Raw genomic sequence first — 27307 nt, forward strand, 5'->3', positions numbered from 1 at the left:
TTGGTGGTTCTTGTCAAAGAAAGGTAAAATAAAGTAGGTGTTGGATGCTACAGAATGCTTGTTTGTATTTATTTATCAATGTAAGGTTTTGTGTCCTAAAATAGATTTACAGAAGATTGTTTTAAAAGCAGTAACGTTACTCTGCCTTCTTTTTCGTTCCATCCCTTCATACACATCTTTTGCATCTTACTATTGTATCAGATAATAAGGAATAAACCTGAAGAATGTAAAAGTCTACTAAAAATATGTAAAAAAAGAACTGGACCTAGGACAGAAATTATGTATGATTATAAAGTAAACCAAGAAAAAATAATAATCTGTGTCCCAATTCACATTCCAAAATATCTCTGAAAACCAGGGATGCTCGTTATCAATTATTAGCAGAGCTGAACACAGCTTGCTCTTAGTGGAGGTGGTCAAGCTTCTAACCTATGTATTTGGCTACTTACCCTATGAAAGTATTTCTGCCTTAAAAAACCAAAAAATTATGTAAAACATCAAGTGCTTATCTCTCCTGTCACAAATTGGAAATCTAGCATCTGCCTCCTGAGTTTGCCACTGACTAAACTTCATATTACAACTGATTCTATGCAGTAAGTACAGCAAAGGAAATGAGAAATGAAACTCCTGAGATAACCCCTAACATGTTAATCGTAGTGTAATGCAAACCAAGTTTGTCTTGGTGTAGCTACCAATCGATGGAACAGCATCTGCATCAGAAGAATCCCGGTTGAGCTTGTATTAGCCTGCCAGTTCCCCAGTCATTTCAGACAAACCTGAACTGTGTGGCCTACTGTAATATCATAGGTCAGGCAGGTAAGGTAGAATCACTATGCAGCGTGAGCTGTAATTTTTTCCATTAGGAATGGGTAGCTCCTCGATATGGTCCAGTTGCACTGGTAGGTCACTGAGGAAGATTTGTCTAGCAGTGGAAGAAGATCTGAACTAGATTCACAGTAACTTTAAATACAGGTCAAGCCAAAGCTTAAACTGGACTCAGTCAAAAACAACTAATTTTTTTTTTCACACAGATCTTTTATCATTTTTCTGCAAAATTTCAGCATATTTTAAATGTCCGAAAACTGAGTGAAGACATACTTAGGAAGTCTTGATTTGGGACAAAAACCTTTTTGCTGATAAAAATGACTCAGTGAGAAATGTAAACCTGCATTTTGTTGAACATGGTAAGTGGGTTTTGCCTTTTCTATTTGTTTTATAAACTGGTTTATAAACTAGTAGGTTTAATCCCACAGAGTCAGCTCTTGTTATTTACATTTTCCTTCTCTGAAACATAATCTCTAAATGCAGACTACTAAATTTGAATGCTGGGTGAACTATGTCAGTATTACTCACATTGTAAAGGGCAGAAAGACAAGAATGTAGCAAGAAAAACAATTTACTATAGGCTGTAAAAAATATGCATGTTCAGCTAGGCTATGCTGTGGCTTATTAAAGAGAAAAACACTTATTTTCTTAGATTGAGATGTGTACACAGAAAACCCTCCAAAAAACCTCCTCAAATCCACTGCTGATTGACAAGCTTAGACCTTTTATGAACACAAATTCACATACTCTTTATTAAAGAATAATATCTGTTAAATGTAACAACTCAGCATCCACTTAAAATGCCAGATATGCTTGAATGTAAGAGATAGAAAATTCCAGAAGATAGAGGAGATTATTTCAAAGGAGTCATAGGAATGACCCAGGCATGTGGGCTAGATACCCTAATGAAGATTCCTGGCAACATCATTGAAAAGCTATAATGGGACAAAGGCAGTAAAGCTATAAATGATGGCATTTTAATGAATTCCTGCCAGCAGCATTTTATGGGAAATGTACCTCTTCACATAAACATGATATTTTTATGATCCTACAAATATAATTGATAATAGAAATTACATTGACATGGCAAACATAGATTCCCATCTGGCTTTTGACTGAGTTCCACACAATATTCCAAACAAGTGATGAAAAACGGATTGCAAATTAGTCAACTGGATTGCACTGACAATGTGAAACTTGCCAGACTTCTGATTTTGTTCTTTAGGATCAAGGAGTACAAATTTAGGATGAAGGCAAAAGTTAGCCTTTTGTTTCTTTATTTTGACGGACATTTAAGAGAGAAACTGGAAATACTTTCTTGATGATCTTATTAGCATCTGCAGAGCCCTACTTTTTGCCTGTGTGAAGACTACATATTAAAATGTTTCATATTTTACGGAAGTCACTAAGTATTCACAGCCATTATTTTCCTGAGGGCTCCTACCTGAAGAAGGAACTACTTACTGGCAGAAAGACTGTGCTCACAGAAATTGGGACTAAGCCACACGGGAAGCATCTTTGCTCTGCCTGGGCCCTGCTGATGCACGGGCACTATCCGCAGTGTGTGGGCAACAGATCTGCTCCAGGGGTACACACTACCACTTCTACTGAACTCCTGAAGCAGTTTTTAATGTGGTCTTCAGAGCATCAATTCCTTCACAGAATAGCCCCAAGTTTTTAGGGAGCAGTCACTATCATACACAAACCAACACGACAACAGTTTTTTACTTGTCTCGAGTTGCCTCTCTGGACACAGAAGGCTGTGTTTAGTGCCTGCTAGAGGTCTTCCCTCCTACACAGAAGGAAAAAAAAAATATCCATCTGTGTGGATTTTGTCTCTCCATTTTAATTATGGCTTATGTTGCTTTTCTTATTTATGAAAATTTGCTTGAAGAAATACAATTGTTTATTTCAAATAAATAAGCCCCACATAGCAACTCATCTCAAAACAAGAATACCAGTCTATCCATTCACATGAAGACTGCAGTAGAAAATTATTTTCCCATCATATTCAAAATACTTGCTAATGGACAGTCATGGTACAATATTCCCTGCCACCATGTCTGTCAAGGGGTGAAGCCTACCTGAAAGCCAAAGACTGCCCAGTCAAATGAGACCTTGACTACATCTGCTCAGCTCTGACTAATATGAACTGGAAAACAGAGAAGCAAAATAAGAATTTTGTTAGGCAACTGTTGATACTTGGTAACACATCTGGGGTGGGTGACCAGAGGGCAATAGGAACCTTCTACCCACCAGTCACTGGTCTTAGATATGGAGAAAGCCAGAGAGAGTGGCCTGGGACTGCTTAGGCTGCTGAATACATGAAACAGGTAACTGGTTAAGAGGGTAACCCCTCAGAGCTGGAGAGTGCCGCAGGTATAGGTATCTAATACCATCAAGAAAGCTGAACCGAAGGAGGAATTGCTACATGCACAGGCCAAGCTCCAAGTCAGGACCTGACATGACAACTGGTTGGATCAGGAGTCCTCTTCTCCTGGGTCCATATGGTAAAGGCCTAGGGCTTTGATTTGTGCACACAGCATGTGCCTAACAGAATGGAAATTGCTATCCACTCACCATTCCCAATCTGCTAAGCAAATACATTTTAGATTATATGTTGCCAAGCAGTACTGGTTTTGTTATTCCATCCATCCCACCTGACTTTCCTGTGACACTTGTCTTAATCCATCCCCAAGCTATACTCCATTAAATGCTTTGTCTCTTATGACAGCTAACATGTTACCCACGATAAGGATGTTATTTGTAACATAAGCACCAGTCTTCAAGGAGCTGGGCTGAGACAGGCAAATCGTTTAACAAGGCCCACTAAACCACCACTAGAGCATTACAACTCACCTGAGCCAGCACTGAACGAGTGACCTAGTGTCCTGAACTACTCTGATGGCAAACCGTCTGAAACAGACAATTGAGCTTTTTGATGTGTTATTTCTCCTTTTATTAGATTTTATCGCTATAGATTGTTTGAATACAGGGTATTATTTCTGAACCACTTTTTTGCTCCTGGAACACTCGCAGGCTATAGTGCTTTACATTCAGTTGCTGGCTACTTTTAAGTATGAAGACCAGATCTTGAGCAAATGTACACTGTTAAGTATAGCTGTGGTTTTTTTATATGCACAGACATAACATTTTCTCAAGATTCCCATAAGGCATCAGCAATTATTTACTCAACAGTAAACATTATTTCTTATAAACATAATACAGTTATTTCATGTTTCTGACTCAGTATTTCTGTAGCCATTTCAGTCATTCACTATGACCACTTCGTTCCTTAGACAATACATCCACCAGCCACATATTAATTCAGGTTTCTCTTTTCATGGAGACCCTTAGACTGCAAAGGAACAGAAAGGTTCCTCCTTTATGGACAATATCTTTCTAATATAAGTGAAAGTTTTCATCTGCCTTCACTTCTGCATGATAGGGCTCAACAGTGCTGCAGAGTCAAACAAATACATGCAAAGCCTCATATCTGTGGAAACACAAGTGTTCTCTCATCCTCAAACAACTTTTCAATCACCTATTTATAGTCCTCCATGTTTTTAAATCCCTCTGTAAACCTGCATAAGGTGTCTTCAGGGATCACTTTCCCCTTCTCCCACGCTTCTGCTGAAGAATTTCAGGCAAATCAAGTCAAAGCTGCTTGAAAAAAAATCTCTCCACATTTTTCTCTAACACAGTTTCTCATTAGTTTGAGAAATAATTATGCTACTGGATTTTTGTGAAGTCTGTCCTCATCTTATTGCATAAGAGAACTTAAAAGAGCAACAAGACATACAACTATAATGAGCCAGATTCTCAACATGTGGTTCTAACAATGCACCTATGGTGAAGCAAGGTTATGAATTCCCAAACTGTGCTCAAATCATTCTCCATCTTACTCATGTGTTCTGGATATGACACATAACATGATGCCTAGATCCATGTGGTTTTAGGTTTCCAGTGCACTTGACTAACTGCCCCATGACCAGCATCTCCTATCTCCTCAAGAATGAAATACACTGCTGACATCACCTCTAGCTCTGCTTAAAAGTGACATACTACTATATCGATTCTTGGTTTCAGCCTAATTTGGTTTTTACTTGTATTTTAGAAACTGTCAAGTGCTTATTAAAAATAACTTCTGTATGTTATTTAAAGGAGGTAAATGGGGTCTCAAAAATTCAATGTCTGCGCATATATTGAAAAAAAAAAACCCACCAGTTTAGAGAACAATGTAGGCATGTGTTTTTAAACTACTGTTCTTGCAGTCTGGTCAGGACTGTGTGACACAGTATACAGTGTTTTGTCATCCAAGGAATGTCTTTGATCAAGAGTTTATGCAAGAAGGAAAAAAAAGCCATGAAACCCTAATCCGTTCCCACAGTCCAGTAAACGTGAGCTGGACAAACAGTGGACAATAGCAGTAAAGCTTGCTGCTGGAACAATAGCTGCAACTAAAAAAATTAAAGGGTTGCTGACTCACAGTTCCTACTACCAAGAAAGATTCCATGCAGTGTTGATTATTCCCTAGAACCCTGAAGATGCTGAAGGTTTAAGACTGAGATAAAGCAGCAAAATACACTACTAAACAATAAAAAAAGTGAAAGACAGTGACAAATACTGAAGTTTATTCAGCCTCTGCATCCTGTCTCTAAACTAGACAGAATCAGACTTCTGTCTAAACTTTTTGCTACAATAAACTCCACAATTTTCTTATAAACAAATAAGTTTTCAGTCACAATGCCACTATTTCAGATGCCACCCATACAATTCAGTACAACTACAAACAAGCTTTCTAATTTTTCAAGACAAAAGCTATATGCTATTTCTTATATCTATTCAGATAAAACTTCTGTAGGTAATTCTGCCATGCCAAAAACAGATACAGAGAATTCCCTCTTACTAGTCAATTACATATATATATATATATGAAATTATATATATTTCACACATATTTTTCACATATATATATGAAATATGACAGAACAATTAAAAGCATTCTACAGCAAGCCACTTCAGAATCAACTGGCATTTACTGTGGCTGATTTTCTTTACCTTTCATATATTTCTTGAGAATGAACAGGTACTACTTCACGTTAGTAAAGATTTCCAAAGTTTCCCATGTTGGCTATGTTTCAGATAAGCTTAGTGACCATATTTCTTTCTGCATAGTATTATATCATTTGGAAGAGATAGATTTATGTTCAGGAGTTGCAAAGTACTTAAAGAATCTTTGGATAAAAATGCTGCAAGAATGTAATCATTACACTTAGGGAATAAACACTCCTGTGATTAAGGCAGGAATATCCACAGTGTAATGCCAAAGGCCGAAGAGATACTCAAGCTAGCCACAAATGAATTAATTATATAAGCAGTGTTAAAACCAAGCTTATTTGAGTATTTAACAGCATCATACATCAGTTACATCAGTGCTTTGTTCTAACATAGGGATATTCTTTCTGCTGCATTAAACTGGATTTTAGCCCAGATAGAATCCCACTGCACAGTGTAGTCTAGACAATCCCAAAGAATCCAAGAGCTCTAAAATCTCTACTTGCCTCTGTAGAGAACCATTATTTTCAAGTCTGAGTACATGGAGATATATACTTAGAAGACTGCTTTCAAAATAGAACACAAAGCTTTTTTATTGTTACTTTTACCATCAATAGAGGCTGAGCTGGTTCTGCAATTCCAAACACTGGGACACACTGAAGTGCTTCAGTACTAGATTGCTCTAGTTGGCCTTTATACATCAATCCTAGATGCCAAAACTTGCAACTGGAAACTTGCTGCAGAACTCATTTCATACCTCCCAAATCTCCATTTTCTCTGGTGATATATACATTTCTGTGGTAAAGTATACTGTCATAACTTTATCCATTAAAAAAACAACTCTGGCAGACTGTAAAATGAGAGTCTTTATGGTTACTTGCTAAACGATAAAAGCTGAAATTTTAGGCTGTAATTAGACCAGAACCCATTGTCATAAGAAGTTGCAAAGGGCAGTATTCAAAAGGCACTAACATTCACACTGAGTAGCACCAAGAACATAAAGAATTATAACATTAACAGAATACTAAGCCTTTTGTTTCAAATCAAAGCCTTTCACTTTACGAAGAATAGGAAGAGCTATAGTATCACACACACACAGCTCTATCTGCCTGATCCAGCTCTGTTCTCTGGAGTGTCCTGAACAAACTCCCATCAGAAATAAATGTTCTAATCCAGAAAGACTTCAGATAATTCTAATATTCCAGCAGATTCAAACTATATCCTTAAAATTATTATGCATACCCACACCAGCAGTTCATCAAAAATGTGTAGTGCTTCATGCTGCTATCATTGCAGAAGTTGTTTAAAAAAGCAATTACCCTGACAAGAAGTCTCATCCTCATCTTGCTTGCCCACACTTTTACCTACAGAAAATTACATTCGTTGATATCAGCATTCCCTTTCAAGCACACAACATTGCTAAGTAATTACAGGACATTATAAAAAAAAAAAACAAAAAACAAAACTAAACCAAAACACAAACACAAAAAAAAAGCAAAAGAAACCACCACAAATGTTCAAACAAGCCACCCAGGGAGAAGGCACCCACTTTTATTTGTGAACAAAACTCGAAAAGAATACAAGATTATTAAATCAGATCTTGAAACAGAAGGCTGTATCTAATAAGATATACAACTTTGGCAGCTTGTGAGTAAATAAATAAATAAATATTAGATCCAGGCCTGCAGTTGCATGATTTTTATTTATAAAAGATTTCATTTTTAATGTTCTTTTCTTGTCATACCTTGATGTGGAGGTAGGCATTAAAACTTTACATTCAAAAAGGTATGTAGATAGAACAGGATTTATGGATTTAAAACCTCAAAAATTCAGATTATTTGATCTCTTTCTATGGGGTGAGTCATGTATCTTAAAAGTATATCAGTTCTTACTCAAAAACACTGTGGAGTATCAGGGAGCAGGTAGACTTCTGATATATCAATCTCCCTTTGTTCCAAATACAGGAAGCTGTGTTTACAGCCAAAGTGTAAATAAGTATTCATAAATATATCTCAGATTCAAACTCTATCCTGCATCTCTTCAAAAAACAAAACCTATATAAACTTTGGAACTGATCTACTGAAAAAAATAAAACTTTTAATTTTATCTCAATGTAATCTAATTAAAAATTATCAATAAAAATATGCTACCTTTCTAGAAATCCTAAAGACAGACCAAAATGTGTACTTTACTCATCAAAAATAATCCTACAAAACCAGTGTTTAAACCAGTCTGTATTTTTCTTCCTCTAAATGGCATATATCCACAAAGCTGGTAACATCAGTTTGCACAGGTTCTATGTGCATACTAGAGCACATTATTGCTTATCTATTTCATACCTCAATGCAATCAGATCAAAAAGTCACATAACCAAACAATGCATGCCAAACCAGGAAGCCAGTTTCTCCTTACACATCCACATGTAAATTATCATAACACTGTTTCAGAAAAACATCATAGGATCTGATTGAGCCAGACTACTCCTACAGGGTTGATTTTTAAGAGAACAAATGCATACCCAGATTTTTCTCTGATTTATTTCACCCATTTCTGTTGAATACAGATGTTCACTCAGAGTTGAAACTGATCCCCTTCACAGTTTACAACAAATGGAAAGAGTTTGCTGCTTAATGAAGATATAACAGGTGCTTTATTCATGAATTTTACTAGGAAGCTTTAACAAACTTTTTTTTATTTTACTGTACTAATGTAGTACAAAGACAGAGATAACCTACAAAGCCAGATTTACATGTTCTAGTGATGGCTGATTTGCTGTTAGCAGCTGATGATGCCATGGCTAAGACAGCATTGAATCAGCATGCAATTCTGCAGGGAATTAATTCACTGTAGTCCAGTTTACCATTTTCTGCCAATTTCTCAAAAATCACTATTTCTTATACTCATCACACATCACAAAAAGAGAAGTTACAAGTTCTGGACTGCAACGACTTCAGTAGACTAGCAGTAATTAGCTTTGTATCCACCTTTTAATAAAATTCTGTATTCCACAGTTTCAGCTGAAAGATGATCACGAAGAAACAAAACAAGCTAGAACGCAGCCCAGGCAAGTCAGAAATTTGTAAGTTAAGTGTTTCAAGCATTCTTCCCTAACTACTGAGCAATAACTAGAGGTAGTAAATACAGCGATATATTTAAGTCTTAGCAACTTAGACAATTTTAGCAGAAATTTTCCATCTTATCTGTTCTTAACAGATCAAGTATTTTTCTGCAAAATTCCAAATTTGTTTGAAGATATAGCACAAAGCCACAATCTCTATGTCCTGCTTTAGTAATAACCAATATTGTAATCTACCAGATTGCATTTTTTTTTCTGTATCTTTTTCACCCAGTCTTTAAAGCAATACTTAAAAGTTGCACAGACAAGCATTCAAAACAGGAAATGTCTGACTGACTGTAGTCCACAGAAGCTTTATCCAGCATCTCTGTGCAGGATCTTCTGATGGGGTCTTTAATTACAGTGTAACACTTCCTTCCATCTGAGTCCTGACCATTCAAGGCACAGGATGAGTAAACAGGGTGTGAAACTAATGAAGTCATTTATAAGAATTAGTTTTAATTTCTTACAGATTTTTAGGAAGATGTTAACATAACAGGAAACGCATCAGAAGAAAAGAAACCATATGCTTGTATCTCACAAAATTGAATACCGGTTTTCAAAATTTTGATTTCCCTCCCCCCATTAGCATTCTAGTTGACTTAAGCACACACCCTTCACAGGTGTTTGATAACTAATGTTCCTCATTTTCTAGGTGACTGATCTGAGAAACAGGCAAAAATATAAACTTTTAAAAAAGCTAGGTACTCAGCCACTCTTGATGTTGGCAAGAAGCATGTTCTGAAGTGTTTAAGTACTCAAAATGTAAAATTATTTGGAATGAGTCACATCAGACATCTCACATCAGTCAAAAATATTCTTCACTCAACCTGGGCTTTAACTCCTTAGCTGCAAATAAAGTGTAAATATACCCCTACAGTACGCTGTGAAGACCCCACTGTTACAGCCCTGAACATCACAGAAAACCCCACCACTCTGTCACAAAAAACGGTTTAAGAAATTGGCACCAAAGAAAGTATCCGACTACATATTCAACAGAATTTTTAACCACACCTCATTTAATAAACACTGTCAGGCCCATACAAGACATAAAACATAAGATATTCAGAAAAATAGACTTGTAGAATAAGAGACATATGGAGCTAAATTAAAGATCTAAAAGACATCCCTAAACCTGGCATATCCCAGTTTGAAATCCTGTTTGCTACAATCTTTACAGTTAAATGTGTGTATGTACATATATATTTATATAATAATTTATTGAAATAATATTATTTTGTTATAAATAAAATTAAAGCAATACAAGACAATAACCCACCAAACCAATTTCCAGAATAAGTCATTGACTGCTTGATCTGTAAAGATCCTTTCTCTCCTTAGTCAAACAAAAATAATTTTGTTTTTGATACAATCTCTAGAGTAGCACTTTGCATATAACTTACATATCATACACTTCTGTTAATCAAATGCTTCACAGACACTCTGAGCTCTCACATCCCGTCCTTCACTTTTACATACGTTTTTGTAAACCATGTCCAAAGATTCCAAAAAAAGGCTGCATTAAGATAGGAATACTTAGACCTCCAGTGTTTGCTTCTCTTTGTACTACCATTCTGAAGAATAACAAAACTGACTTCTTTAGACCAAGATGCAGGGGGAGTTTATTTAAAGCATAATTCACAGATTTCAGCAAAAAAATATTTTGAGTCGAAGTTAATCACAGATTAATATCACAGATTAAAGTGCCTTTTATTAATTTGAAGTAAACAGGTAAAATCCTTTGATTTGCACAAATAAACTGGTTTGTGGATGCAGAAACAAACTTTTTCAAATTTACATTTCTCTGAAGTGATTACTACGTCAAATTAGCTTTCTTTTCTCTAGTATGTAATCTTTTTGTTTTATGTCTATTTACTGAGATTACAAGGTATGCTATTTTATTTTGCTTCTATTTTCAGGTACTTGCAGTTTGGTGCTTGTTCTGGTTCCCAGTGGTTTAGCTGCATAACAATTAAAAGCCACCTGTACCCAAACTGCCCTAAATGAAGAGGCCATCAATGATGCCATGTCCCTTCCAAGGTCTCAAATGAGGAAACAACCTGCAAACGAAACCTACCTCAATGTTACTTTATTTCAAAGAAATTCACCACATAATTAGACGAGCTGTATCATGTGTACCTATGTTCTGTACTCTCTATTTTAACAACTTCTATCTATATAAATATTTGTGAACTCTTACACAATACAACAACCTCCTCCACTAGATGGCCCTGACACTCAACTATATGTATCAAAGCTGTCTGAACACTTACACATGTAAGACAATTAAGCAAACGAAAAAGTACACCAGCAACCAGTTAAGAGAAGCCTCTGTTATTGTCATACTTGCATACTCAGGAAAAAGACAAAAAGACTATTCTGAAATAAGCTGATACATATGCACGCCACTCCCTTCATGCAGTCAACAAAACTGTTTTTAACTTCAGAGTCCACAAATCAAAAAAAATCTAGCAGAATGCATGTCCTTCACATCCCAGATGTGAATACACATTCTACGTTTTAAAAACTCAAGTTGCTTATTTTCCTGTATAATGAAAAAGCTGTACAAGTAAAACAGAACTGAGGTCTATATGGCACAAAGTAGTGCTGTTTAAGGATATGGCCATATTAAAACCTGTCCTTCACCTGAGATACTTTACCCTGCATACAGCTTCTGATACACATGGTAGTCAAACCTGTGTTTATGAAGCTACACAATGTCATGTAGACTTAGCCAGATGTGCATACGTTACAACCGATGAAAAGTCTTCTAGAATTCATTATATAACTATATTGCAAATGGTATACAAAGACATCCAGTAGCCCAATCTAAAATATCTTTCAGGTAAATTAATTGACTGTATTTCTCTTAAACCAACATAGTTGAATACATTTAGCTGATGATAACCATTTTTTGGAATAAGAGTAAAGAATACATCTTCAAGACCAGAAAATAAAAAGCTATTCCTTGATAAAAGGTACTAATTAATACAGTAAATCAGTATCACAACTCTTCGGGTAGTCATGTTTCTCTCACTGATCACTTAAATTGCTAGCTTTTTGGATTTGGGTTTTGGGGGGTTAGGTGGGGTTTCCCTCCAGCCACATCAGTCTGCAGAACTCATGGAAAGTGCAAATTTCACGTTCCGAGACGCAGTTACTTTATAGGCAGGTATCTTAATCCTTCTCCTTCACATTCTGACTTCATTTGTCATTCTATCCTTTACCCACAAAAACTGTTTCCTACTGCAAAGTCTGCAGGCAACTGATTGTATTTTACTTCATCTATAATATCTACACATCGTGTAAACGGAATCATCTGCATACACAGATTTTTAAATAACATACACCCTTTAAATAAGGAAACTTTGCAAATGCATATGTTTTCCTTTTGAGGAATTAATCTATCAGTGCAAGGCTAGTGAGGAATTAAAGCAAATATTTCTACTTAACAGGTTCACACACTAATGTTCCAGTGATCCTAAATAAAACCTGGAGATAAAAAATGTTAAATGACATGAGAAGTACTACTGGAAGTTAAATGGTTTTCCCTTTCCCCTTTAGTGTTTAGCACCTCTTCACTATTTTGGTTTAAATTAAGAGTAGATAAACACTTTTCCAGTTATATGTTCTTTTAATCTGTTCTTTTTCTTCTTTGGTCATCCATGTTTATCTTCATCTGTTATATTCAAAACGTTAGTGAAGATCTTTCAGTACCAATTCTAAAATCAGACTGAATATTTAGCATTGAACAAACCTAAAAAAGAATATACAGAAGTGTTTCAAAGCATCTATTTTCCAGGAAGAACGCTCAACAAAACTCTCAATTCCTCCATTTGTCTTCTGGTCCCACTTGTAATTCATTGTCAAATAGTATTTTAAATTTTTATTGAATTAATGTTTTTCTTTTATTTTGCATTTGCTATCTGTATCAGTTGGGGAATTTTCAGTTATCGTGTATTTTCACTTAATTCACTTCATTTAGAGTATTTTTACTATGATTGTGAAAGGAGAACAGTAATTGCTCTGCACAAATACTGTGGTTTTAAGCAGGTTTAGAGACTAAATATTTTCAGAAATGAATATCATTTTGTACTAAAATAACAACTTAATCCTACAAACCTGTTTAAATTTTCCTCTGATTTTTTCCAGATCTTCTTGTAGCTTATCGTAAGTGGGGTCTTCATATGGGAATTTCTGAATCATCCCTATTAATGAATCCAGAGCCCTTACCTTTTTGCTAAAAAAAAAAAAATTAAAACAAAACAGAAAAAACAATAAGCCTACTACAGAAGTTTTTTCAGTCACTCAATATAAAAATTTTACTAATACTTATATATAGTAATTCAGAGCATAGAACCCAGCCCTCCATTAATTCAACTTCTCCCATTTAGCTCACCAACTGTATTTTTAACATATTCAAGTGATAATAAGAAGCTGCAGCACAACTGACAAAGGTTTCTCTTTTAACTTACCTGCCAAAAGCTAAAAAATACTCAAGAATCTTCAGAAATATTAAATGACTGAATGAAATAAAGAAATGCAATAAAAAAGCTCACCAGAACACATATCAAAATGGATGACAGTATTGTGGCAATTCTGTGAGATAAATTAATCAAAACTGGGCAGAAAAAAAAAACATGGAGAAAATAATAAAATTCATAGAAAAATATAGGCTGGAAGGGACAGCTAGAGGTCACCTAGTCCACCTTCTGCAGAAGCTACAAAGCTACAAAGAAAATCTACAAAGATTGAGCTTTTAATCTCTCTGGACAACTTGTCCCAGCGCTTAGATGCATGCACTGAAGTGGCCTCCTCCTTATGACCCATTAGAACTTGTTTCAAATTGTGAAAGCTGTCTATTGTCCTTTCACTGTGCACTTCTGCAAGGAATGTGTCTCCACCTTATCTAGAACTTCCCTTTATGTGGCACAATTAGGTATCTCCCTTGTCTTCTCTTCTGTGGGCTGAAGAAACCAAGTTCCCTTATTCTCTTTTCGGTATCACATGGTCCAGCATATGATGCCACCCCAGTGGCTCTCTGCTCACCTTTCTTCTGTTTTTTGGTATTTCTTTTGTATTGGGGAAGAGGTAAAACTGGACACTGGCATTTGAAACAGTATTAAAGGAACAGTAATTTCTTTTTAAACCTTACCTGTTCTTTTCATTCGTGCATTTCTGGAGCAGACACTGCCATGTCAGTGCAAACCCAAGGTAGCAGCCAATCTGCAAATTTATAATGCAATGAGGGAAAAAAAAATACATGCAGTATATATAGTCAAAAGTAAAGCAATATATTATATCCCATTCTTCAGGAAACAAATCACTGGATAGACAAACATGTCTCTACACTGGAAAGTTCAGTAAATTAGGGTAGGATAAACGAGGGCTGTGTTACACAGTACAAGAGTCAGAAAACTTGTAAGAATCTGTTCAGCACTGGAGGAAAAAATATTTAAAATGCAGCATAAAAAGCAATTCTGCAAAACACTAGCCATATTTCATATGCTTTGAACCTTCAAATTTAACAACATATGATAGTAGGGAGACAGTTGAAAACCTATTTATGATGTTTTGCCAAGTATTAGTTTTTGCAGCACTGTCAGTTTAAGCAGCCCACGCATAGTCCTACAAAAAGGTGTTCCAGCTGGACTCAGGGATCTACCAAGTCAACCAAAGAGGAAACCACACTTTTTTTCTGAGTTAATACCCAAATGATTCTATCAGAGTAGCTCAAGAGGGTAGCATGGCATCAGAAAGAAACACAAGGAGCTCACTAAGCTAGACTTGCTACCAGAACTTTTCATTACAACTGTGGACACCAAATTAAATAGGAATATAGATAAGTTCTTAAATGCACCAACTGGGTAAGTCAGCTGAAGTCCCTTTCAAAAGTGACTTAGTATTCACAGAAAAACAATGCAGACACCTGAAACACAAGTCAGCTGACTTTGAGAAATAAAGTCCAGAATCAGAGCCTAATCCCACTTTGGTCCACACATGTGCTTGTACATACACCTGCCATTTAAACTTACAAAACATTGCTGACTCGTAAGCTCCTGTGGCCTACAAACCACTTCAGAGTGGAGTGGAAATGTCTGGTAGTTCTATCCAGCTTTGGAAGATGCTGTTTAACATTCTCATCTTGGAACTAGATAGTTGTATCATAAGTAGGAGAACATTTCATCGCTGTACATCTCTCACACCCAAATACAAACCAAAATTTTACAGTAACTATTCTTTTGGAATTTGGCAGTTTACCTTTTTCCCTTCAGAATGGATGAAGGCCATTGCTACTGTTCTTTCTGTAGGTAATTAACTTTCTGAAATCTGAAAACATCAAAAGGGCAAACTGCCAAATTACCCAAAGGTCTTCAATAGATCAACTCGATTTAGATTTGTAGTGTTGTACTTGAAATAAGGCCTGCCACGAATCCTGTAGTACAGCTTCCCACCAAAGCTGAAAAAAATACAGTTCAGGTCCAAAAATACCGTACCTACATTACAGCACTGAACACAGTCCATGTTACGACAAACTTGAGCTGAACATATGAGACAATCAGGGTGCCCCACCACCACCCTCTAGTCCTTTTATTTTCAGGAGGGCTTATTGATTCAGGCATGCCATTGTGTGGCAATACACAGAACTGACTCCATCCACTAAAGATTAATTGTGCCTCAACCAACAAACTCTCCCAGTATTAGAAATAACAAAGAGTGCAGAGACACCCAGAATTACCCCTTTATGGTTCTCTAGCCAGGGTGTTTCAACATCCCACATTTTTCCCTAATGCTGAGCCACATGAGACAGTACAGAGTGGCCTTTAACCACAATTCTGGGTTACAAAAATAAATGTACAGTCCATCATAATTTTCTTCTGAGCAAGCTTGTTTGAATGGTTCTTTTTATCCTGCCTTTCAGAAAAAAATTAATCAAAATCCCATATAGCAAATAGTCTCAGAAAACAAAACCATCTATTTAACTATTCAAACCAAAATACTAGTTTTAGGGGTTCTCTGGGACACATACAAAGCCCTCTAACATAGCAAACCTCAGACTACCAACATATCACACTTTGCCTAACAGTTTCTGTTTTACAGGAATTTTCTAATTACAAAATCACTGATATTCTGAAGTATTTTCCCATTTACCTCAGATCCGATCTTGGCACCATGGAGCGATCCGTACCTCCTTCCCTCAACAACTCCAGCATGACTGCCTTCAGCATACCCCTCCTGATACCCCTCACTATGAAACCTGTAAAGACAGAAAGGTAATTCTCCATCATCTGTTTTCATTTCACACCAAACTCACCCCGCACACAGGAAACTCAGAAAAACAAAGACATGCTGCATCACCTCCAAGATGCAACAACCCATATTTAGCAATATCACATCACTGATTTAAACTAAAATGAAACTCTGCACACTGTAACCTTTTCAAACAAGTTTATAGTAATTTGCCAAGAACAACGCGCTCGGAAATCCAGCTCAGGGCTTTAATCTGAATAACACTGCGAGCTACAAGTGCCCAACTCCGGGTCAAGTTTCCACAGGGTGGAAGAGCCGAGATCGAGCAGGCCGGTCGCTCAGCAAAAGAAAAGAGAGGTTCCCTTGCCCTTCTCCTTCCTCGCCCCTTATTCGGGCTTATTACCCGCCCTTCACCCCTCACTTTTTCGTTCTCTGCTCCCGCTGCCGGCTGTGGAAGCCGAAGCCCAAGCCCAAACCCAAACCCAAACCCAGGCCCAGGCCCGGGGCTCGCCTCCCTCGCCCCTTGGCCGACGCTTACCCGCGGCCAGCGAGGAGTCCCGCTCCGGCCCCACCTGCCCCCCGGGCCCCAGTCGAGGTTCCCCCGCCAAACCCACCTCTCCTCGGCCATCACGATCTCATCGAACATGTCGCAGCTCGGAGACGCGGCCGCCATCGCGACTCCACAGCCCAACCGCGCCACCGCTCGGCATGCCGGGAAAAAGGACGGCAAGCCGGAGGGGCCGCGGGCCAGATGGGCGCCAGTGCGCAGGCGCCCGAAACACCCACACCCCCCCCCCGCGTTGAGCGGCTAGGAGGCGGGGCCCAGTGAGACAGTGGACACGCCCCCTGCAGTCTCGCCCCGCCCCCTCACGCCGCCGCAGTGGCGCGGGGTGTGGGCACTAGGGGGCGCCCGAGCGCCGCGGCGGGCCGGGGAGGGGGAAGGAGGCGATGGGGGGGGCCGGTGTTCTCCGGTCCCCTCCGCCCCCCAGCCCGGTGCTGGCATCGCTGCGGCTGCCGTGGCTGGAAGGGAACGTCGGTGCCCCGCCGGGACTCGCGGCGCGACCCGGAGGCGGCCCGGGAAAAAAAGTAGCGGTCCCAGCGAAGCGCTCAAATGCGGTCTTTTTCCCGTGAAGCTGTCAGGAGTGGTAATAGCGGGAAAAGTGGGAGTCTCCTTTTCAGGCCCCCACACCCACCTCCTGGGCTCCGGTACAAGCCGGTTTTGCGTTGACCTGAGAAGTTCCTGATCTTCAAGTAGTATATTTTTGATTTACTTACCCAAAATGTAAATATTTCTGATGTAAATACCCAAACCAAACTTCAGTGTGCCATTCTAGACTGCTTTATTAAAACAATTATTTGTTATCAATACCGGTGAAAGAAAGCATTTATACATATTTATAAACATATATTTTAATGCTAATTTACACTGTTCTTTTCCAGATATTTAATCAAAATGTGGTTCTGTGCACACCAAGGTAGTCTGCCAATCCAAACGGGTACAGGGGGTCTGTTATCCTCTGAATCAAACACAGGAGGGCAGAGAACTCAAAAGCTTTAAAATCCAGAGATGGGTCTAAAGAAAACATAAAACTACATTAGAGTGAAAATAAAGTCATGCTACTAAAGATTTAGCTAACCAGATGTTCATTAAAAATGCTCCGCCACAGCAGGCTTTACTGATTTATATAGAGCAACTATGTAGTCAGCCAGCCAGCTCATTTTCTGCATTAAAGTGTAGATATCACTGGATCTCACATGAAATCGTTGAAGGTTTGCTGGGTGAGAATACCCACCTGCTCTACAACCACACAATCACAATCAAACACATACTTTTCACTGGTGTCAGTGAAAATATAAGACATCTTTGAAGGTTTCCTCTAAGCTAATAGCCACACTTTAAATCTTGCTTTGGAAGTTAATGAAAAACAAGTTCTTTGATCTCAGTGGATAGTGGGATTGATGAAAAAATGCTGAAAATAAAGTCCTGGGGAGAAGACTATGAAACTTTAGCCTCATTTGGGGGCATTCTTACATACCTTCAACGGTCTCATCCAGCAGGGCTCCTGATAAACTTTCTGTGCGCCTAGACTGTCACAAATTCACCCCAAATTCCTAATGATGTCTTTTTTGCACTCCAATTTGCTTCCAATGGAAATTAATCTCTGCTTTCATTGCATCTAAAGTTGCCCAAAAGGAGGGTTGGCTTCCATACATTTTGAGGAAAGAAAGTACATTTATTTAATTTATCATGTCATTCTCCATTCATATACAAAGTACACTGGCCAAGTAGAAAGAGTGGCCTCAAATTTTCCACAAACATTGTTTCAGTGCTTTGAGCAGAGGTGAAGTTGATATTATGGCTCTTGAATGAAAGATTTATAGCTTTTCACACTTCCCCAAAGTGGAAATGGAGATGCCCAGTATCTCCTTTCCTACAGCCTTCCCACTACTCTAACAACTCGTATTTGCACATCATAGCTTCCAACTGCGACTTCACAAGGAGACATTTGACACCTGACCTTTAAAAACCTTTTAGGGCTGTGAAATGTACTATTGCAAATGAAAGCACTGCAGTTGTCCTACTGTCTTTGAGAAACTATGACCAACCAGGACTTATATAGTGAATGGTGGTGGTGGTGTTTACATTCCCACAGAACCAAAGGCAATGGTGTTTCGAGGTTTTGCACACCAAGTTCCTGACTGAATCAGGTGTCTGATGGTAGGGAAAGCATTTTCCAGTAATCCTTCCATCTCAAGCTGTGATCTTGTCAGATTTTATAAGCAAAACAGCTAGGTCTGGTCAGAGCTTGGGTGGGAAACCTCCAAGGAAAACTAAAGTGCTCCAGGAAGCGGTGTGGGTAATTTAGCTCCTGACATTCCTTCCTCCGTCTGAGTAAATATTGAACCAACCTCTAACCATGATGTTGCAGTAAGAAACATTGTGCTGCTGGTGGAAGATGCAAATCCAAAGGTGTCAGCAAACAGGGTCACTAGAGAGCTCAGGATGCTGTTCACAAATGTAAGGTTGCTCATCTTTGCACTCTTCAGCAATGTTCACAAACAATGTTAAATCTACATAAAAAAATCTCTCACTGGTTAAATTAAACAGTGTACCCTCTGAACTATGTTATTTGCTGTGTTTCCCATCAAAACTGTACTTTTTTTTTCCTTTAAGCAGAAAAGTAAAAGTGGATTTTTTTGACCAAACTTTAAAAGTTCATATTTTTTTTTCTAGGGGTTTTTTAATTATTATTTTTCACAAAAAAAAAGTCTTGAAAGGTATATAATGTTCAAAGAAAATATAGTGGCTAATCAAAATTGGAATTTTGATTAAAAACAGAAAAACAAAATGCCCCAAGCCTGAAAACTTTTTGAACAAAACAACTTGAAAAACAGGACTACATCTCCCAGAACATGAGGAGCAGGAACCCCCCGGATGTGTGGCAGTGGCTCAGCACAAAAGAGAATGGGAAACACTCTGAGAGATATTTGCCAGTCAAGAGATCTGCAGTTCCTGTAATCCACAGCATTTCCAAATGGAAACATTCAGTCTCTTTTCCTGCCAGAAAGCAACATCTTTTTCAGGCAAAAATGTCCAGTTTTCTCCCTGGATGCATTGTTGCGTATGGTTCCCATTTTTAAAAGGGAGCAGCTTTCCACCCCCAGGACTTTTTATATTTTGCAGGTGGATTTTGCATAGCTGAAGAAGAATCACAGAAACCACACCTGATAGGGAATTTTTCCATTGCCCCAAGGAATGGCCTCCTCCAAGCAGCTGGGGGTTAGCACTCCTTTCAGTGTCCAGCACCTTGAAGGCTGCAAGCAGTGCAAACGGCAGGGTTTAATGACATAAATTAAATATGAAAGGGATGTTTTATAGAATAAATCCATAGAATAAATCAATGGATTTGCATGGGATGCAAATCCATGACTGCTTTAGTGCAGGTGAAGTATGACTGATGATGTCTACAGGCAGCACTCACCATCGTAGATCTAGAACTCACTGAAAAGGGGTTGTAGTGAGGTGGGGGTCAGTCTCTTCTCCCAAGAAGTAAGCGAAAGGACAAGAGGAAACAGCCTCAAGTTGTGCCAGGGGAGGTTTAGATTGGATATTAGGAAAAAATTCTTCACCAAAAGGATTGTCAAGCATTGGAACAGGCTGCCCTGGGAAGTGATTGAGTCACCATCCCTGAGGGTATTTAAAAGACATGTAGACTTGGCACTTAGGGAGACAGGTTAGTGGTGGACTTAGCAGTGCTAGATTTATGGTTGGACTCGGGGATCCTAAAGGTCTTTTCCAACCTAAATGGTTTTATGATTCTATTCTATGATTGAATAAGGAGCAATGGGAGGAAAACAACAAGACACACTCACACAGCTTAAAACTGAGCTTCACTCCTTTGTTGTATTAATGGAATAATAATTTAGGACTAGATGGAATGACCTTCATATATGCCAAGGTCAAAATTTAATAAGCTGTTTCCAAAACCCTTCCATAACAGAGAATTTTCTTTAAATTTCTGTTTCACATAGAGCTCATCAGTAACTGGCAGCAGACAGACTTGAGTTCCAGCCTTGGCATTCACTGTCTAACTTTGGGAAAACCCCTTTTTCTCTCCGTGTCCTTGTCTGTGGTACCTCGACTATGCCACCTTCCCAAGGGACACCATCTTCACATGGCTGCTGTGGAGCCAGGTGCCGCAGTTCGCTAAAGCTCCTTGAAGTCTCTAGACTAAAGGAATGACAAAAGAGTCCGCTAGATTTCTGTGTTGAAGATGATTTTTTTTTTTATTGCAAATGTACACATTACACTACTGATAATGGACAGAAATTTAAAAAGCTATCATTTGCTAAAATTTCATGATTACAAAACTTCACAAAATTTATTACAACTAAAAAACCCACCTTCAGGAGTATATAAATATAATTTTGAGCATAAATAACAGTAACAAAATAAACAGATGTATGTATTCAATAAATTAATTATAAATATTGCATTGGCAATGAAGTGCTAGGTCAGAAGAACACCAGTATTTCTAGTAGAGCTTTTTTTTTGTATAGAAATCTCTATTGTAAATGAACCTTTGAAAATGAGTAGAATCCCTGAACCCTTTTCTCACATTGCTTTTTTTTTTTTTTTTCTTTGGTTTCACCTTGGTTATTCCTTCATCAAATCGTTGCAATAGGAGAATAGAACTGAAGACATCAGACATCTGCACTTTGGCCATGACGTACTCATAATCCCTTCCTGCAAGAATGGTGTGGCTGACCCAGTTTCGCCACATTTAAGTCACTAAACTGTCTCTCCACTGATTTTCACAGATGCAGAATCAAGCCTGGAAGGGACCTGAGAGAATTGCTGACGGTTAAAGGTTAAACATGAAAATCTATTTTGCAATTGATTTGACCTATACATCAACCATTTTTGGTCTTTCTCTCCATTTGCTAACAACTTACATGCTTATTTACAACAGAACCTTAATTTAAACACTAATTTGAACTGCTTATTCCCTACGTGATGATCATAAATGTTAGTTCTGTGCACTCTTCCAACCACACGCTGAATTCTCACTCATGTTAATGAGAACTCTCTGCTGGATGATGCTGATGTCACAGTGAACATAAATTAGCCCATAAAAGAAATCAAAGATCCAGTTTTCCAAAGTACCCTTTAGCAATAAGGGAAAGAAGAAATTTTTCCCTATTTTCCCTCATTTCCTAAGGGAAGAAAAAGCACAATATACAAGCAGAATTGTTTTTTTCAGTGGTATACTTTCAATAGAAAGTTTTCCCAGAAGGTTGTCAGCAGCTTTTCAAGAAACAGCGTTAACTCTAGTTTGCGAAACCACATTTGCTAGGTTTTCCTTAATTGTGTTTTCTTCCAAATATTTGTCTTTAAGGCCTCTGAAGAGGAAAAAGTTTTCTGTATTTGTTCCTGGGAGCAGAAATAACAGGTGAATATATGTAGTAATGAAGTACATGTAGAAAAATTATAATTATTTTATCATCACCATGGTAATGGAGGAACTCTGATGAAGCTGCTAAACTTTTCTTATTTAACCCTTCTTTTCCAAATAAAACTATGGATAGCCAATTCTTTAGACTACAGGATAGCCTCTGGGCACTCATCTCTTACAGGTACAATACATTGCAAGGAAAAGGCTGGCTCCATGCTGAAATATACAAAAAAGTTTGAAATATCACTACATGAAAAGCTAAAAAACCTGCAGTATTCTGCAATATTTCTTTAAAAACATGTGTGTATGATCTGAGTCATTTCTGAAAGCTGGGGCTCTTCACTGGCGACAGTTTGGAGGTGATGCCAAAGGGGTCCATGCTGTCTGTTTCGAGCGGTGAGGAGTACATCTCTGGTTCAAAGGCCTGGCTGTAATCACCGTATTCAACAAAGTCTGTTGACTCCATGGGCACAGTGTTGATCATAGGTAAGAAGTGAGATAGTGGAAGAAAATCTTTCCCCTTGGACTGTTGTCTTTGCTTGGCACTACTCAAAGACACCGATATTCCGTATTTTTTTGATTTATATACATTGTAGCCATCTGGACGAATCTCCTCTTCAAAGGAACAATCCTCAGTGGAATACCTGAGCTGAACAGCAAGGAATAATGGGAATTACAAATACACCCACCAGACTCATTGTATTCATCCACAACATAAATCTTTGATGCCACCAGTGCTTGCCCCTCTGCTGTCACTGGGAGTGAACCTCTGGCTTGTCACAGGTGCCCCAATTCCATGCTCCTTGCAAACCCCACTGCCAGATCCATGCTGGTGAGCTGCCTGCTGCCCCGCTGCCTGGCTGCTACAGGGATGCAGGTGGGACCCGTTGCTCTGGTGACTGCTCTTTCAGCCATGGACCACAGCCACCGAGATGAAGTGCCCTCAACTGGTCATGCAGTTGGATGAGATGACTGTTTTCTGACTGAATTTCCAACTGAAATATTATTCTGTTCTTTCTATTCTATTCTATTTCATTCCATTCCATTCTATTCCATTCCATTCCATTCCATTCCACTAGCTCTCTCCATGTTGCACATAGTATTGCATTTTGGGTTACAAGGCCATTAAAAGACCTAATCCAGAACTGAAATTAATGCATGTCCATCACATTAAATAAGCCTTGAACCCTGGATGTATACTTCTCCACAGCTATCACACTTACACTGTCCTGAGCACAGGGAAAAAGAATCTCAGAGGACAGTGGTCATTTAGATAAACTGTCCTTAACTGCAGTCATGAGACCTAACAATCCTCAGGTATAAAACTCTGCGTCTATCAGAGATTTGCCTGTATAAGGGCTTCAGGATTAGGTCTGTAGAAAGGCAGTGCTATCAGAAACAGTGTTTACACAAACATGGCCAATCAGTAAAACAGTATTAAAAAGGTAATTGCCGTTTTTTTTTCACTCAGCATTTGCTGAAATTATAAAAGACCAGTCAACACAGTGTTATTTTTTCACTAGACATTAGTTAGAACTGTCAAATTAATAACAGCACAAGTTAAGATTTTGTATAGAGTGTATTTTCTTAGGTATGAATTTGTAGAAATACATTTGTGATATACTGTACAGATAGCATACTAGGATTTTGTATTGCCAGGTCAAACCTTTCCAAGTCCTTACACAAGCACTGTATTTCTTACAATGCCAGTGCTATTTTAGGCTCAGCCACTACAGGTGATTGAACTCATGGTCAATAAAAGGCAATTGCTGATTATGTCTCAGCCTGCAGTGATAAAAGTGTCGTGACATGAATGCCCTGCCTGTCTGAACAGAGAACATATTTCATACCTTTCAGTTCGTTCTCAAACACCCTCGATAATATGGAGTACAACTAAGTGCATGCATTTGGTTGTCTTTAAAAATCCCTTTTTAAACTAATCAATTAATTATAAAAAAAGGTGTTTTCTCCAGACAAAATTATGCAATATTTGTCCTTCTATACACAGTATATCTCAGAAAAATATGTGTCTGTGATAAAAATTTATGGCTGAATTATTAGCTAGCTGTCTTTATTTCTGTGAGTGCTCAGCCTCACTAGTAAGGATGACAAAATAAAAAAGCTTCTTGAGCAAGTGCACATTACAAATAACAGTTATTGATTACATCCCCCATGTCCCAACTATGTAATTCCCTCTTCATTTCATTGGGATAATCTCTAATGTATTTTTTTAAACAAGTACCAAACACACTTTAAGTATTTCCAGATAATTTTCTTCACAGGAGGAATTTATCATATGTCAGTATATTAGGCAGTTACATGTTCACCCCCTAAAGTACAGACTACAGCATACCACACGTTGAAAAGTCAACCCTAGTCATCAGTTTTGCAGTGTTAAAAAAGGGCATGTTTCAGGAGTGCAAGTGGTTGCCCAGTTCAATCCCTATACACAGTATCTGCCCTTTTGTTACCCCCCTCCGGAGCGGAGCGCCGATGAGGCGGAGCATTGCCTGGGGAGCTGCCCCCCTGGCTCTTAGCAGGGAGGTGGCAGCAGGTGTCCACAACAGAGAGACACGATGGCATGGCTACATGCAGTCATATTTTCAGAAAAAACCCTGCAAATAATGCTACACACAAACAAACACAGCCTCAGTCAAGGCATACACATTCACCTTCAAAACTGTGTTGTACAAAAGCTATTTTAAAATTTTGGGACCATTAAAGTCCAGATGGCAGCACTGATGGGAGCAGGATCCAGGCTCTGCTTTGTTTTCATTGATCATTTTGCTTTGGATATACATTAAAACATTAAGCTAATAATTGACCTACCATATCTTCTGAACTTATGCACCTTATCACAGCATTGATTAATTCCAGCCCAGAAAAGCAAGTAAATTCAGAAAGAAAAGCTTAATCCTATGTTATATACGCATTTAAAAACATCACTACATCAATATTGCGCTTATTAAAGACACTGGGAGTTTTGACAGTGGGCCAAGTCCTTGCCTGATTGAAATAATTGGAAATTTTGCCAGAGTAATTGAAGGAGAATCAAGCTGTATCTTTACTATGGCATAATAAAAAGCCGGCACTCTCTCAGACTCAGGCTCCCACAAAGCAGTTATAAACAGACTGAATATGAATCTTACTCTTCCTATTCTAGAGTAACTTATCCATGTGGCTTAAAAAACAAGTTTATATTGCTGCTAATGACTAGCTGATGAACTGACATACCTAGGGAAAAAACATGACCTAACAAAGTGGTGTCAGTGGGTCACTCAACTCCTCCATCTCTTGCAGTCCCAGAGGCGTGCAGTTGTCACAGGCCAGGAGTGGGACAGTGGGGAAGAGTCCTCCTTCCCCTTGAAATCCTGTTTCTGTTTGGTACTATCTAAGAGATGGTAGCCCCTTGTTTCTGGGATGTACATGCCTGGCAGCCATCTGGCTGCATCTCCTTTCCAAAGGAGTAAACTTGGTTTTGGGGTGGATTTTTTTGTTGTTGTTGTTGTTTTTGTTTGTTTCTTTTGGTTTGTTTTTTTGTTTTGTTTTGTTTTATTTTGGTTTGGTTTGATTTGGTTTGTTTTTTTGTTTGTTTGTTTGTTTGTTTTTTTTTCAGAATACCTGACCTGAACCGTGAGAAATTATTCAGATTCCACGGTGTGACTTAATTTCTGCTGCAGAAACGCAGCCATCCACCAATGAGGCTTTTTAAACATCAACGCGATTTTGCCCTGGACTGTATTTTCAGTGTATTTTGGCAGGGGACATGCAATACATGCTTTGCTTTCTAAATGATGTCTCCTTGCTGCCTTCTAATAATCCTGACGGCCTCTCAGGCAGTAACAGTGACAAGAATCACCGATCCTATAGAGAAAAGGAGGTGTGGGGAGGGGGAGAACCTGAAAGCTTTGTTAACCCGTTACCAACCACAGCGGTAAAACCAAAACCAAATAAATCAGCCCGTTGGTCTCGCCTGCCGTTTCAGCGCGGCGACCGGGCTGGAAATGTCCCTTGGGCGAGGCAAGCCCGGGGCTGAGTCCCCCAGGGGAGCGGGGACCGTCGCAGCTCACCTGCCCGTGCAGCCGCCCCGCCTCGTCCATGCAGAGGTAACGGGAGCTCCGCACCCCCTTGATGGCCACGGTGCGCACCGCCACGGCGCGGATCTCCAGCAGACCTGCGGAGGGGGGAGAGCGGCGTTAGTTCCGCGGCCGCGGGCCGGCCCGGCCCCCGCCAACCCCCGGTACTCACTCTGCGGGCTCTGGCTCCCGGCCGCGTCCACTCGCCCGTCGCCGCCGATCCGGAGGAAGCAGCTGAAGAGCCCGTGCTTGCTGGCGGTGTAGAGGTGCCGCAGCCGGATCGGCTCCCCCCAGCCGTAGTTAACGTGCGGACCGGCGTCGGGCAGCGGCAGGGCCGCGGCGGCGGCGAGACCCAGCAGCGCCAGGGCGGCGGGGCCCGGCCCCATGCCGCGGGAGGGGAGCGGAGCGGCGCGGAGCGGAGGAGAGGCGGCCGGGCGCTGGCTGCGCTGCCTGCGCCTGGGGGATGTAGCGCGGGAGAAGCCACCCCCCCGGCCTTTTATAGCTCTCCGTTATCAGCCCGATCGATTCGGCTGCATCCAGCTCCAATATAGAGCCCATTTCATAGCGGGAATTGGTCGGATCGGTCACTCCCCCCGAAAATATTGATCGGGTGACATCATTTCGCAGGGGACACCCTGAAGTCGCTCCCTCTCCATCCGCACCTCCGCGCCTTCCTCCCCCACCCCTCCCGGTCGGGCCCCCCCGGCCCAGGGCCGCCCCGAGGGGCCGGCCGGGCGGCACTGCCGGTCCCGCAGCCCCTGCCCGGAGGCGAGCGCCGGGAAGGGGGCCGGGGGTGGGGCGTGCGTGACCCCCAAACCCACCGAGCGGCGATGCGGAGGTGAGGGACCCCCCCCCGCCGGAGCTGAGGCTGCCCTCAGCTCGGCTTCCGCCACAGCCTCGGCCCAGCTTTTATTTTTCTTTGCAGGAAGAAGAGAGCTGCGCCTTCGGGGAATGTTTGTTAAACCTCGGGCCGCCTCTCCGGGCAGGGGCTGTGCCGCAGCGGCGGGAGCGATGGGAGAGCGGTT

The 27307-nt window shown here is 39.8% G+C and overlaps 2 protein-coding genes across 11 annotated transcripts in view; both read right to left on the minus strand.

The window, feature by feature from the left end:
- The window catches only part of LTO1 (LTO1 maturation factor of ABCE1), a 31737-nt gene extending 14754 nt beyond the window's left edge, over positions 1 to 16983 (minus strand). For 5 of the 10 annotated variants that reach the window (XR_006164592.1, XM_042784502.1, XM_042784501.1 and 2 more), the window contains exons 1-4: positions 16864 to 16983; positions 16151 to 16256; positions 14154 to 14224; positions 13121 to 13238 (exon numbers count right to left, since the gene is read on the minus strand). Coding sequence is in view for 9 of the 10 variants with exons in the window: in XM_042784502.1 (XP_042640436.1) it covers positions 13121 to 13238; positions 14154 to 14224; positions 16151 to 16256; positions 16864 to 16922 (354 nt within the window). In the remaining variant the exon portion in view is untranslated. Of the gene's footprint in view, positions 1 to 2909; positions 2978 to 8510; positions 9429 to 9989; positions 12756 to 13120; positions 13239 to 14153; positions 14225 to 16150; positions 16257 to 16863 lie in introns of those variants that run through there. The other 5 variants (XM_042784498.1, XM_042784495.1, XM_042784494.1 and 2 more) reach the window with 5 other exon arrangements.
- A 4340-nt stretch (positions 16984 to 21323) lies between these two features.
- On the minus strand, positions 21324 to 27017 carry FGF19 (fibroblast growth factor 19). Its single transcript, XM_033006921.2, has 3 exons — positions 26455 to 27017; positions 26277 to 26380; positions 21324 to 22855 (listed from the first exon to the last, which is right to left on the minus strand). The coding sequence occupies exons 1-3, from the start codon at positions 26666 to 26668 to the stop codon at positions 22523 to 22525; spliced, it is 651 nt and encodes a 216-aa protein (XP_032862812.2). The 5' UTR covers positions 26669 to 27017; the 3' UTR covers positions 21324 to 22522.
- Positions 27018 to 27307: the final 290 nt, after the last annotated feature.

Source organism: Tyto alba, unplaced genomic scaffold (assembly GCF_018691265.1).
Source record: "Tyto alba isolate M040663 unplaced genomic scaffold, T.alba_DEE_v4.0 Super-Scaffold_8, whole genome shotgun sequence".
Taxonomy (NCBI): domain Eukaryota; kingdom Metazoa; phylum Chordata; class Aves; order Strigiformes; family Tytonidae; genus Tyto; species Tyto alba.